The sequence below is a fragment of the Pelophylax lessonae genome, assembly GCF_965119305.1.
Source record: "Pelophylax lessonae genome assembly, chromosome: 1".
NCBI classification, from domain to species: domain Eukaryota; kingdom Metazoa; phylum Chordata; class Amphibia; order Anura; family Ranidae; genus Pelophylax; species Pelophylax lessonae.
In genome coordinates, this window is record NC_138768.1 from 127,004,634 (window position 1) to 127,019,739 (window position 15,106).

Consider the following 15,106-nt stretch of genomic DNA (forward strand, 5'->3'; position numbering starts at 1 on the left):
GATAGTTTGGTTGAGGACACAAGCAAATGTGACAGTTAGCAATCCCTGCATTCCAGGTATGCATCTCTTTTTTTTTTTTTTTTTTTTTTAACTAAATCAATGTGTTTAGTTCTGCTTTACGATTTACTTCTGCTCAGGGGCTCTGGGCTTCAGCAAAATGGCAGCCTCCAGCAAGAAGAGTCAGGAGCAATGTTGGAGGCAATTTACAGAGCACACTCATTTTGGTAGCATAATTATTAATGTGGAATGTATGTTCTTTGCTAAAACACATTATTTTTACCAAGTTGTTATTATGGGTAAAGTTCCGCATTAGGCAGGCAGTGGCTTGCAGGATCTACCATCACCTCCTGATTTTATTTCTCTGATCCCAAGGGGGATTTTGAATTGCACACGGTTACAGCACATTCCCATTGACTTCAACAGGCGCGTTTGCCAAGCACCATTGTCTGCCAAACACGATAAGCTGAAGATTGCGGCAATGTGAACAGATCTCGGTTGCTGCAATTTTAATTTGAAGGCAGGCAGTTGGGGCAGTAAAATCACGCCTGTTTTATGACGTCTTTGCGTATAAAGCCACAGATGGCTGTGTTGGGAAATGGTTTTGTTATATAGAAGAACTATGAACAAAGAGCAGAATAATGACCTAAAATGTTTATTGTATAAAATAATAAACATGCATATATGTGGGCAGCCAGTCAGTAAGCGATGTCAGTGTTTATTCCAGGCATGAATGACTCTGAGTAGCAGTGACAGCTCTATGACTGCTCATGCCCCGCCCCTCCGCGGATCAGCCGCCTGCACGAGGTTTGGTCCCCCGGCTCGCCGTAGAACGCCGTGTCCGGTTGCTAGGGAACGTCCTCAGCTGATCCGGGCCTGTGTGTTGCGGTCAGGCCTGCTGTAAATTATCGCACAGAGTGTATGGCTGATCGTGTTGTTTTCTCAGCCCGGACACAGCAGTGACAGCCATGTTCCGATGGCTATTGGGCGGGAAAGAATCGCAGGCTGGTGCGGAGGTAAGAAGCCGGAGAACCACAAGTCCCAGAATGCAACCATCATCTCTGGCTGTATATCTGCACAGTCTTCAGGCCTTTTTACAACTGAGGAACTACAGATTCCAGCAGAGGGCCTGTAGAGTCCTGGAGGCCTTTACAATGTGACCACATAGGGGAGATTTATCCCCACTTCCTGTCCCTCGAAATCATGTGGGGGAGAGGCCTTTCCCATCTTCACACTACTAAAAATGTGTTTGTGTTGGCCTTGTGTGACAAATGTTTATGATTCATAGGACTTCCTGGTTGCTGATTGTTTATAATACACAGGAAGTGATAGAAGCCCAACTGCCTGTCCTGTGTATCAAGCAATAGGAATAGGCTCAGGCATGTTTGGGATCCCACCAGGAAGCCGACACTGCACTCCACCAATCACAAGCAGTGAGACATTTCCTGATCAGTGCAGCTGCGGACTGTCTGTGATTGGCGGTGTGAAGTGTCCGCTTCCTGGCGGTATCAGGCAGGAGGGATCCCAAACACCCCCGAGCCCATCTGTGACCCGGGGTGCTTCTCCCAGCACAGTGTGCTCGCTGATATCGTACATGTTACCATTTAGGTGCATTTTCAGAACAAGCGTCAAAACCGAAACCGCGGGACAGAATAAAAGTCTATGGCAAAGTGCAGATAACCACAGGGGCACTGTGCTGCTCCAGTGCAGCGGGAGAAGCACATTAGATCAGTGAGATAGCGGCCTTACAGAGGAGTAGGGATGAGCTCCGGCATGTTCAGACATAAGTGCAAACCCACCTGAACTATCCTGCCGGGAAGCTGTCAAAGCCCACAGCCAATCAGAGGAGGCAGAGGCATTCCCCGCCCCACAGACACAAATAGGCAAGGGGCGTGTATAAGTGCCGGACAATGAATGTCTCTTCCACCTTTATGCCCCGTACACACGTTCTGATAATCGTACGACAAAACTCGCTTTCGACCTGATCTCACGATAATCTGATCGTTAGTACACAGCTTTCGACAGTTGGTCCAACAAAATCCGAAGGGACAAAAAGGAAAACCTCTGTCGTACGACATCTTCTCGAATGATAATCGCTTCGTCAGTACAGTATGCGTACGCTAAAAGTCGATCGACAAATACCACGCATGATCGGAAACAGTAAAATAATCCACAGGGGTCAGACGTATATACATCACTTCCGATACGTAGCTATGAAAAATACACTTGGTCAGTAAATCGTACAAAGAAAATCTGATGGTTTGTACGCAGAGTTGGTTTCGATTTTAGTAACATGCAACAATTTACGAAACATTAGTCGTACGATTATCGGAACGTGTGTACGGGCATTAATCCCTGGGCTTCCAGCAGAATGGCTCAGGGAGATTCAGACTTGTTTCCAATCCACCCCGAGCTCATCACTGGAGAGGAGCTTGGGTGTCCTCTGAGCTCGTTTCCAGCCCTGGACTCCCAACTTGAGCTCGTTTTTTTTTTTTTTTTTTTTTTCTTTTCTTTTTTTGTTCAAAATGTTTCTAAAGTCAATTTAAAAAAAACAAACATTTTATACTTACCTGCTCTGTGTATTAGTTTCACACAGAACAGCCTTGATCCTCCACTTCTCAGCGCCCCTGACTCCTCTCCCTTGCTGAGTGCCCCCATAGCAAGCCGCTATGGGGGCACTCCTGCTGTCTTGATCCCAAGCCAGCTTTGTGTGTCCATTTACACACACAACATGGCTTGCCCCCCCAACATAAAGCTGAACTCCACCCAAAGGGGAAGCTCCCTCCACTTCCACATTTGGCACTTTTGGGGGGGGGGGGGGAATACCTGTCAAAAACAGGTACTCGCTCCCACTTCTGAGTAAGATCGCCGCACAACGATCACGGCAATCTATGAAATTTCCAGCCACTCTTCCACACAGGTCCTAGAAGACAGCGGGACCATTTAGAAAGTGCAGCGTGACTCGCGCATGCACAGTACCTGTTTCCCTTAGGCTACATTCACACCTGAGCGTAGTGTTTTCACGCGTTTTTACCGCGATTTTTACCGCAATTTTTACCGCGTTTTACAGGCATTTTTTCAGGCGTTTTTAGATTGAATAGAGACCAATGGAAAACGCCTGAAGTCTGCCCAAAAAGAAGCTCATGTACTTTTTTGAGCATTGGGCGCTTTGCTCACAGCGTCAAAACACTCAGATGTGAACAGGGGCCATTGAAATGAATAGGATTTGTCTTGTTGGGCGTTTTGAGAGCTGATCCTAGAGCAGAAAAACTCCCCCAAAACGCCTACATGTGAACGGAGCCTTTATGAAGATGCTGGTGCCCGCACCTACAGTCAATGGACGAATCGGCTAGAGTTGCCGACATCGCGGGATACCTGAACAGGTAAGTATCCTTATTTTAAAGTCAGCAGCTACAGTATTTGTAGCTGCTGACTTTTAATTAATTTTATTTTTTTTGAAAAGCTGGAACTCCGCTTTAAAGTGGAACTTTAGTCAGAAAACGAAGTTCTTCTAGATGACTTCAGGCTTGCCCTGCAGGTATAGCTATGGAAAACATTCAAACTAAGTGCCTATACTGCATAAAATCCAGTAAAACTGTCTCATCCTGCTCTGCTCATGCTCAGTTGCTCCCTTTTTTATTCATTTTTAGGCACTGCAGAATTTGTAGAGGCCGATCTGCTGACAGCCTTAAAGCAGAATTAAACCCTCCTATCCTTTATAGCCAGGGAATCTGCTTCTGATTAATCTCTAACTGTCATGGTGCTGTAATATGATCAGTTATGGCACCAGCCATTTGATGGATTGACAGTTTGGTTGAGGACACAAGCAAATGTGACAGTTAGCAATCTCGGCATTCCAGGAATGTAACTGTTTTTTTGAAACCGTTAAATTGATGAGTTTAGTTCTGCTTTATAATTTACTGCTGTTCAGAGGCTCTGGGCTTCAGCAGAATGGCAGGAGCAATGCTGGAGGCAATTTACAGCACACACTTATTTTGGTAGCATATTTAATAATATGGGATGTATGTTCCCTGCTAAAGAACATTCATTTTTTTCCAAGTTGGTATGAGTAACGCTCTGCTTTAATGCATTACGGTAAAAAATCTTCGGCCTTTAGAACCACTTTAGAGCAGAGTTCCACCCAAAAGTGGAACTTCCGCTTAGATGCTTTCTCTCCCCCTATTTTGGCACCTTTCAGGGAGGAGGTGGGAGGGGCTCTTCCCCACTTTTGGGAGACAGTGCCACGGTGGTGTCCCTTCGGAAGTTCAGCCCCCTCCTTCTTCCTCCGCCGCTGGGCCAATTAGAAAGCTCAGCGCATGCGCAGTGGGGAACCAGCTGTGAAGTCAAAAGGCTTCACTGCTGCGTTCCCTTACCCTAAATGGCGGTGGCAGCACCCGAGAGCCGATATGAAAATCAGCTTTGGGTTCCCGACCGTCGCGGGAACCCTGGACAGGTAAGTTCTAATATTTAAAAGTCAGCAGCTACAGTATTTGTAGCTGCTGACTTTTATTTTTTTTTCCTGGGGGGCGGAACTCCTCTTTAGGGTACAGGACAGGTTAACCTCCTTGAGTCAGTTTTTTTGTGTAATGTTAGTGCCAAGAACCATTCCTGGGATCGGTTAACCACTTAAGCCCCGGAAGATTTTACCCCCATTCCGACCAGGGGGTATTTTGCGATTCGGCACTGCGTGACTTTAACGGACAATTGCGCGGTCGCGCGACGCTGTACCTAAACGAATTTGGCGTCCTTTTTTTCCCACAAACAGAGCTTTCTTTTGGTGGTATTTGATCACCTGTGCGATTTTTTATTTTTTTATTTTTTTTGATCACGCGCTATAAACAAAAAAAGAGCGTCAATTTTGCAAAAATAGCAATATTTTTCACATTTTTTTATATGAAATTCCCCCCCAAAAAAATGTAAAAATCAAAATTTTTTAACATTTTCAGCCAATTTGTTTTATGCTACCTATGTTTGGTAAAAAAAATCGCAAAAAGCGTATTTTGATTGGTTTGCGCAAAAGTTATCGCGTTTACTAACAAAGGGAAAGATTTTTGTCATTTTTGTTGTTTTTTTTTTTAACGCGTAATGGCGGCGATCTGCGATTTTTTTTTTTTTTTTTTTTTTTTTTTTTTTTTTTTGCGGTACTGCGACATTGTGGCGGACAGATCGGACCCTTGACTGACATTTTTGACACTTTTGGGGTTACCAGTGACATTTCTACAGTAATCAGTGCTATATATATGCACTGTTACTGTAAAAATACACTGGTAGTGAAGGGGTTAACTTTATTTGGGAGGGAGGGGCTGTGTGTGTCCCTAGGGGCGTGCTTTCTACTGTGATTGGCTGTGGCTTGAGCTGTAAGGACACTGATCAACGGATCTACATAGTAGATCCATGTGATCAGTGTCTTTACAGCGAGGAGAATGACAGGCAGCTTGTTTACACAAGCCGCCTGACATTCTCCCTCTCCCCCGCCGATCGCCGAGTGGCCGGCGGACATCGGGTCCGCTGGTCACGCGCGGGGGGGGGTCCGTGACCACGCGGGAGCGCGCCTCCGGGGGCGCGCGCTCGCTCGCTCCCTAGACCCTCACAAGCAAGCAACGTAGCCCTACGTTAGTTTGCCTGTGAGGGGCTGACCGCCGACGTAGATAGTCGTGCGGCGGTCGGCAAGTGGTTAAGAAGAGAACCTGGAAGAGGTGGCCCTGGGCACAATTCACCAGAAGAGTTTGCTTTAGTGTGAGTGGAAGCTGATGTCTCTATAGATGTCTATGATGTCTACTGAAGCAGGGATCACTGTGGGCTGGTTAGCATTCCCAGGAATACTACCTTATAGCTCAATGTGAGTGCAGACCTTCAGGGGAGGGGGGGACACTCGATCTAAGCCCCCGTTCTCATTGGTGCGATTTGACATGTCAAATTGGAGCCAATTGCCAGCAATGGCACCATCTGAATCGCCAACCTTGCGGCTCTGCACTGATTTCCAAAAGTAGTTTCTGCACTACTTTTGGCGACTTTGGGGGGCGACTTCATCCCGCACAGATGTTGTCCGTGAAATCGCCCCTGAAGTCGGACTGAAAATGCCGGTTTGAATTTGTGCAAGTTCAGCTAAACTCGCACCATTTTATACTGGCCTCAGTGTGAAGCTAGGCTCAGGCACGGTTCAGCTAAATAGGTCCTGGTATGCTCACACCCTTAGGCCCCTTTCACACGGGCGATCCGATCCGCCTGTCAGTTTTTCAGGCGGACCTGATCGGATTCTCCATGCATCCCTATGGGGCAGCGGGTGTCAGCGGAGACACCTGCTGCTATCCAATTCCTATCCTGTCTGTGAAATCCGGACTGATGGAAACCCTATTTTCCATCCGTCTGGAGGATCGGATCGGATGAGAATGGACAGGCGGTCCGTTCTCATCCAATCTCCCCATAGAGGAGAGAGGGGATCTGACAGCTCCATCTCTGCACACAGTCGCAGTGGTCCATACATTGTGAATCAGCCCTTTGTTTATGGAGCCACCAAGGACTGCATGCAGAGGAGGGTGAGACGGTGTGAATTCAGAGTTGCTCATCTATTGTCAGTATTTTTAAATCTGCAGCGTTCCTTAAAGCCATTGTTTCATTATCGCTAATGCAGACTGGTTGCATGAAATTAATATAATGTGTTTTTTTTGTTTTTTTTTTTTAACCCTTTCGCTGCCAGGTCTGTATGTCATATGGACCTGACACCAGGGGGTTCACACACACAATTCGGTGGCTGCAGCCACCATAATTGTGTGTAAAACTGACAGGCAGATACCTGCCTGTCAGGTGGAAGCATTTGGGCATCTGCGCTGCTGCCCAATTCCCTCCATACACCCCTGGTACCAGTGCCCACCCGCACGCTCAGCCCCAGCCACATATTCCAGGCTCTGCTTGCCCATCTGTGGACTCGGGACCGTAATGGTGAGTGCCAGCGGGTGGAGGGGAGAGAGAAGTGCAGACGTGTGTCTCCCTCTCCTCCCCTTTTTGCTGTTACCCGGAAAGTGACGTGTATGACATCACTTCTGAGTCACCTGTCACTTTTCCCAGCTAGCATTGCCCAGAAGGAATGTTTTGCAATGCGATTTGCATTGCAATAAATTCAGTGGAGCCCAGAGGAGACATGCAGGGTTTTTTAAAACCCTGCATGTCTCAACAAAGAGAACCTGTCACCTAAAAATCATCCAATTAGAATTTTTTGTCCCCTGTGTGATAAAGAAAGAAAAAAAAAAGTAAAAAAAAAAAATTAAACCCAAACACATAAAATCCTCCTCAAAAACAGTTTAGGGCCCCCCACATATACATACAAAAATAAACGTATGCGTCATGGGTGCCTATGTGTAAAAATGACGATTGTGATACATGTTCCATATCGCCGCACATGCTGGAGTGAGAACAATATTTCTAGCAGAAGACCTCCGTGACAAAACTGATGACCTGTAGGGGGGTTTTGAAGTGTTGCCAATAGAAAACATAGGATACTGAAGTTTGTCGCCATTGCACGGGCGCACACATTTAAGGTTTGACATGCTGGGTATCTTATTACTTGGTGCAACTCCCTCTTTTATATTTTACCAAAAATTTTGGGTAGTTTACGGAGTCCCCCCCCCCCCCCCCCCAAAAAAAAAACATTTTTTACTAAAAGTTGTGTTTACTAGAACTTTGCGGTAATATCGAGTGACGTAAAAAAATTGTAACTACCACTATTTTTTTTTTCTCTAGGGCGTCTGCTTTAAAAAAAATATATAATGTTTGGGGATTTTGTGTAATCTTTAGGCCTAAAATTATTTTTTAGTATTCAAAAAATGTAAAAATGGCAGCGAAAAGGTTAATATGCTATTAACCCTTTCCTGCCCACCCCAACATATTTTTAAAAAGTTCTGATTACTAGGGGGATGGCAAACCTAGGCTGAGCACTTGACCACTGTGATTGGCTCGCACAGTGGTCACATGATTGGGAGCCAGACCTGCCAGCTACCAATCATTAGCAGCGACCAAGAGCTGTCTTTCAGAATTTGGTTTCTGTGTTGGAGGCACACAATGAGCAGGCTCTATGTGCGGCATGTAGGCATTAAAGCCCAACTTTTTTGCCACCACACATATGTGTTAGCCAGTTGTAAAAGGCTTTGGAATGACAGTATGTTAGGCTTCCCTAGAGATCAGAACCGCTGCTCTGACACAGAACATAGCAGTCTGGATCTCTAGGAGTTTGAAATGCCCCCCAGAGCAGTGATTGAAACCCCCGGGCCGTTACCTCTATTCTCCCAGGTCTCCAGCCAGCTGCAGATCTAACCTACTACATTGTCTCCCAGCTCCCTTTGTGCCCCCAGCCTTCCATAATTTCCCCCAGGCAATTGATTGGATCACTCTGCTCTCTGTGTGATAGCGGTGGCCCGGATCTCCAGCATGCTGCACAGGGCAGACTGATATAGTTCTGAAGCACTTTTAACATATTAATATAAAAAATATTTTTTTTTTTGCCGCCTACTTACCCATAATAAAATGGCTTTGGTTGGGCTTTAAAATAATACTTGGTGATCATGCCATGAAGTTGTTGATGCACTTTCTGTTATTGGGTGATAATGCTTTCTGCTCCTGTTGTGTCACCCTGTCACATGGGCTTCTAATGAAGAATCGATTGACCAATACAGAAAAGTTCAGGGTTTAAGTAATACCCTTTATTTGTTAACCTATATTAGATCTAAACCCAGTCACTAAAATCACAGAAAAGCTTTAACTAATGTGAGCTCAAATTGCATTTAATCCTTTTAAATCTGCAGCTTTCATAGAAATATTATTTTGCGAAACTGTCATAAAGGTTCTAGTTTAGGCACTTCCTCTTATGGGGGACAACTATATACCAGGTGTGCTACTGTGTTGTCACTTGTGCTATTAGTGGAGAATACAAGCAGCCCTGCTGGCACAATGTCACTATCAGTGTGGACAGGCAGGTAGGGAACATTTAAGTGGTTGTAAACCTTTACACATATCCAGGGAAATGACTGGCCTCCAGTAATGCACAGAAATTAAACAAATCCTCCTACATAGGTTGTACCGGTTTGTCTTTTATCTGCAGCCAGTTCTTATGAACCGCCATACAAAGTTCAGAATTTACACAGCTTGTCTGAGCTTTCAGAAAGCGGGGGCTCGGTGAGGAGAGCTAAGAGCTGATTGGAGGGAAGGGACAAACCTCCTGCACACAGGAACAGAGCTAAAGCTGTCAATCACAGGCTGTGTGCTGAAGCTCCCTCCCATGTCACCTTTTTCTCTTGGTGTCGGGAAAACCTTTCTAAGGTGATTCATGCAGATAGCAGAGGAATGATGCAGGAGACAGAAATGGCACTACTTAGTGCTCTGGATAAAAACATGTACACACTATAGAAGGATATTTAAATTCCAAAGTGTCAAAATTGTCTAAAGAGGTACCTACGTCCTGATCTGTGTATATATAGAAAAAAGAATGGAGGCATAATGGACTTTGATGGTACCATAAATACTGGACATAAACTGGAAATATCAGTCTTAAATATATAATACAGATTTATTAAATGACCATAAAATCATGAAAAAAACATACAAATGGGTCATATAAGAAAAACAACACATTTGGAAAAAGCTCTATAATGATACCACAGATGGAATAATAGAGAGCAGTATAATAACCGCAATAAACATCATCCTAATAGATTGTGCCCAACATGTTTCGCGGGGTCTGACCACTTCCTCAGGGGCTTTAAAGAGTCTTTTTTTATATAGAGAGCTTGATTCAACAACATGTGATACAGTAAAGGTGCATTTCCCACACAGTGTTGGAAATGCACCTTTGCTGTATCACATGTTGCTATTATTTGAACGTATATTTTGTAATTTTTCCTTTCTTTCCAAAATTAGATGCGAAATCAAGCTCTCTATATAAAAAAACACTCTGTGAAGCCCCTGAGGAAGTGGTCAGACCCCACGAAACATGTCGGGCACAATCTATTAGGATGATGATAATTGCGTTTATTATACTGCTCCCTATTATTCCATCCGTGGTATCATTATAGAGCTTTTTCCAAATGTGATGTATTTTTTATATGACCTGTTTGTAGAAGGATATGCTTTTTTCATATTTCATGTCTGAGGTTTACAATCACTTTAATGCAGAAGAGGCATAGGATGTCTATTCTGCATGAAAAAGAACAATCTTCTCGTTAACAATTTCGCTTTTTTTTTTTTTTTAAATCAAAGTTCCACTTGAAGCTATGAAAATGAAAGCTAGAAGCTGATCACCTTTTATGGCCAGACCAGATGCATTGGGGCTGCTCTGGTCAGCCTCTCCCAGCGCTGTCCCAATGCAAGGCAAGGCAGTTGAAGTTGTTTACAGTCAGCTCCGCTCATACCAATGTGATGCAGTGGTGCTCGCAGAAAAAGGTAAGACAGTACTTTTTTCTATGCAGCATAGTGCAACGTAGTCCACCACATTAACTGTGCTGTGGCCAATAGAATTTAATGAAATGTCAGTTTTCACCAGAAAAGGTGTTCCCATTGACTTACCCTATGTTCATGGAAAAATTAACATTTTACATTTTTTTTTTTTTTTAATTCTTTATATTCAATTGTAGAAGACCACAGTGTTGAACATTGGAGAAGAACAGATCCAGAATCCATACACTGAGCTTTCAGCATTAAAAGGTCACCATGATATAGTGCGTTTCCTTGTGCAAGTGGATGACAACAGGTAGGAAATACTTGTAAAGGTTGATGTGTTACTGTGCTGTTTATAAAAGCCACAGAATTGTAGGACCACACATGTCAAAGATGAGATACATACAAGGAAGGTATTTTAGCCTGAGAAGGTTAGCTTTTCATCCAGTGTGTGTGGAGCTTGTCTAAATATCCAACAGCTAATAAAGAAGAGGAGGCCGCACACTAATGACATCAAACCATATTGTTTATTAAGTCACAGTGGCTTTATTTTTGCCCGGGGATCTATTCAGTTAGTCTGTTTTTTTTCAGCTTCCTTTAACAGACCAAGCTGTCCAGCAAAAGTGGAAGTTAGTGTGGAGACAAACCATTTAACATTGACAAAGGTGCTTGCAATGATCAGCTTTTATTCTTGTAAAACCCTTATCCCAAAAGAAAAAAAAAAGTTTGCTCTAACTGATTAAAAGGTGTTAGGTTTAGTTTTAACTTTAATGGTAGTCAAGTTCGTCTAAGTTTGCCAGTGCATTCAGCCACTCAGACAGCAACTACCTGAGGATGATTGGCCCTGGATGCAAGCAAGGCCAATCGTTTTCAGGTATTTGCTGCTTAAGCAATTACATGTGAGTGCCCACAAATATCTGTGGAAACTGTCAGCCTCTTATTGCTTTCAATGAGGGTTCTGCCTGAAGCTAATCGTTGGAAACTCCTGCTGGATCTCCTACATCTAATTGCTAACGGCTCCATTTGCAAGTAGGAAATAGGGCCTACAACTGCCCTCTCCCCACATTGACAATGCTGCTGTCCAAAGGTGTCTTCATTGCTCCTCAATAGAGTGGAGCCACCCCAAGACGGGAAACTCTTATTTTGATGATCAGTAGGTGAAAAATAAAGCTAAAAAGCCTAAAAAAATAAAAACTAATGCAGCCATCACATTTATCCCTTTTAAAGAGGATCTTCACCCTAGAAACAAAGAAATGTAAAAGTCGGCAGCTACATATACTGTAATAAAAGGACAATTACCTGTCCAAGGATCCAGCTCTGTCCTCACTTGAGCTGGTTCTTTGCTGGTCTTTGGGTCCCTAGCGCCGGCATGTTTGGTTAGTTTAGACTCCCTACGGCTTCACAGCCAGCTTTCCACTGCACATGCGTGACTTGCGCTGTGCTTTGTGAATCGTCCCACAGCCTTCTCGGACCCGTGACATGTCTCAGAAGGCTGCAGGCAAAGAGGAGGAGGTGGCGAAGTCTAGGCAACAAGTGCCAAAAGTTGAAGAAGGGGGTAGGAAGAAGGTGGAAAAGTGAAACGTTTGGACTATATGTCTCCTATAAGTTTAGCTATAAATCAGAAACATTAAGATTTTGGTAGCTAGCTAACAGAAGTAATAATTGGCATGTTTGACCAAAAACACATTTCATAAATGTCCTGACTCCGGAATGCCATTTTCACGATGTAGTATCTAGTGCACAGTGCAGCTATGGCATATGTATGGTACAAGTATTTGGATCTTTAATGCTATAGAAATATCTAGATTGTCCAGGTATTCATGTCTGCAAAAGGTAACCATGAAAATCAGAAGTTGTGTTTCTGCCAAAGCTCCTACATACTTCCAGCATTATTCCGGCATTCACTATTGAATAAAATTGCAAATTAATTGTATGTGGTTTCTGAAAAAGCTACTTGTACAACTTCTGTACATTACCTGTAATTTTTTAATTTTATTTGTTCTCCCGATTTTCTAGGTTTAGTAGTTACATTAGTCAGTTACCTCTAGTGGCAGAGGAGGTGAGCCTACTCAGTATGTACACTTGGGTGTTCTCATCCACCTCATTAAATAGTTTCATGCTTCAAGTGCTTTGATAAAATCTTACTGCAAGCTTTGAAAAGGGATCTTCATGTTCTCAATCTAGACCGGTAGAAAAGTAAATCAGTGATTTGAACATTTGCTCTGATTGACTTTTAAGATACTAAATGAATCCTGTACCAACCTTTAAAATTGCATCTGTTTAATTCCTCGCTGACGTGCGACTATGAAGGTCATAATGATCCAGGTCATGGTTAGTATAATTAATCATGCTGATACAGCAATATAGCAAGGCTATCCTCTCTTCTTCATGTATTACTGTTTTCTAGTCTAGAATAGACTGTGTTATTTTATTGGTGGTTGTGAGCAATACAGGCAGCTCTTGATCCAATTAAGCCTGAAAATTGTAGGATCCAGATATTGAAAGCAGGCTAAGACCTACTCCAAATGTAATGTTATGTGTGTGTTTGTATTTTGTGTGGATGTTTCATCCTGGACACAGGATTGTCATAACACAGCAGCAATATTTCTCTACTTTATGATGCCATACAGAAAGAAAGGTGAGGGGTAGACTCGGCTCTGACTCATTCACTTGTGTGTGTAAATTTTAGCCTGAGCTATTGAGCTGTGTAAACGCCTTTTTTAACAAGGTGAAAATAAGCCTAAAGCTTCACCCTCTGGGGGCATTTAAAAAGGTAAGATTTCATACCTGTCCTTCATTAATAATGTGTTTGGGGTTCTTGAGGAAATATCTGCAAATATCTACCAACAGTAAACATCCCATAAACTGTGACTCCTGTCTGAAACAACATGGAATGTGGAAAAGCTGACGGCAATTCCAGCAACATGTGAAACCAGTTAGTAAGTTACTTGTGCTAGCCAGGGCAACATTCAGAAACCTTACGTCCTTTAATTTATTCTGAGCTTTAAATATTCCCAATGCACCTATATTTCCCAGGTTACACTTAAGGATCATGGTAGGGGTTGCAGCCTCTTGCTTAAAAAAATATTTTTGTTCTAGAAGGTGTCTCCCTTTTGATTAAAGTGGAGGGTGCAAAGTTGGCCTGGCTAATAACATTTTTGGACCGATTGCCTACTGATTAATAGCTGACCTGAGCAGCATCCTTACTTCTCACATGGCTGTTGATATAATTACTCTCTTCCATCCCATCCATTCACACTTGAGCTTCTTTGGTCATTTTTTTAGTCACTTTGTTGCATTTATACAGGCATTTGTGCATGGGTTTTTAATTTGTAATCTACAAATGTGCACATCTTCATCGTCATGCTGCAGCACCATGCGATTCAGTGTGGCTCATTTTTGGAAAAGAGTCAGTGACTTCTGTTCCGCATTTCTCATACACAGGGAAGCCCATTGAAATGAATGTGCTGCCCTACATGTGACGCACAGGAACACTCTAAAAATGCATGTGGTCAGTTGCACATGTATTGGTGTGAAGCAAGCCTAAACATATGCCAAATCCAGTTTATAAAGAAACACCATAATTTCAGGGGTAAATAAAGTGTGTGCACACACAGGCCACCTAAACATACGCTAGGCGTCTATTCTTAGCCTGCCTCGCTCTCTCACCACCCCCCTCATTTTGTTGGAACCCTCCCTAAAAGAATATGAAGAGTACTATATTTTGGCTATATGGCAGTGTTTAGGCTTGAGTGGCCAATTGCCTGTCCCACACACCGCCCCCATGTCTGAACCCAATCAACACTGGATCTTAGACATATGGGATTTGATCTGCGTGCAGAAACTTTGCCCTGAATAGACAAAGTGACAACGTCTCTTTAATTTTCTCTGTGCTTGATTGAGTATTAAAATTTAACACAGGTTTACCTTCTTAACTAACATATACACCAATCAGCCATTACATTATGAATACCCTCAATAACCCATCGAGGCATGGACTCCACTAGACCTCTGAAGGTATGCCGTGGTATCGGGAATTAAGCCATCAGTAGCAGATCTTTTAGGTTCTGTAATGCCTCATTTCCACTGAGCTGATCGGTTCGGGTTGGTTCGGTACGCTATTTTGAGTGTTTCCATTATGAAAGTGGCCCATACAACCGAACCAAACCGCACCATTCCTGGTCCTCCTTCAGATGTAGGAAATGGTACGGTACGGTTAGGGCGGAGCTACTGATTGGCGGACAGGAAAACCTCAATGCTTACGTCAAAAGGCATTTGGTGTAAACCCCACATGGCCCCTGGCGGTCCGACTTGCAGTGGAAACGCTCACCTGAATAGGCTGGACCATTCCTACCCTTCCAAACTGTACCGACCCGAACCCTTCTGCTCAGTGGAAACGAGGCATAAGTTGCAAGGTGGGGCCTTCACGGATCGGACTTGTTTTTCCAGCACATCCCACAGATGCTTTATTGGATTGAGATCTGGTGAATTTTGAGGCCAAGTCAACACATCAAATTTTTTTTTTTCTGTGCCTCAAACCATTCTAGAATTCCTCAGACCATGCCATCCCTGTGGTTCAGTTCTGATGTTCATGTGCCCATTTGTAGGCCTTTTTGGCTGTGAACACGGGTCAGCATGGGCATCCTGACCGGTCTGTGGCTACACAGTCCCATGTCCTACTAATTGT

At 43.6% G+C, this 15,106-nt stretch overlaps 1 protein-coding gene across 1 annotated transcript in view; it reads left to right on the top strand.

Moving 5' to 3' along the window:
• Positions 1-818: 818 nt before the first annotated feature.
• The window catches only part of WDR41 (WD repeat domain 41), a 53,309-nt gene continuing 39,021 nt past the window's right edge, over positions 819-15,106 (top strand). Inside the window, exons 1-2 of the mRNA XM_082259216.1 lie at positions 819-1,013; positions 10,617-10,732. Of these exons, the coding sequence (XP_082115342.1) occupies positions 966-1,013; positions 10,617-10,732 (164 nt within the window). The 5' untranslated portion in view covers positions 819-965. The remainder of the gene's footprint in view (positions 1,014-10,616; positions 10,733-15,106) is intronic.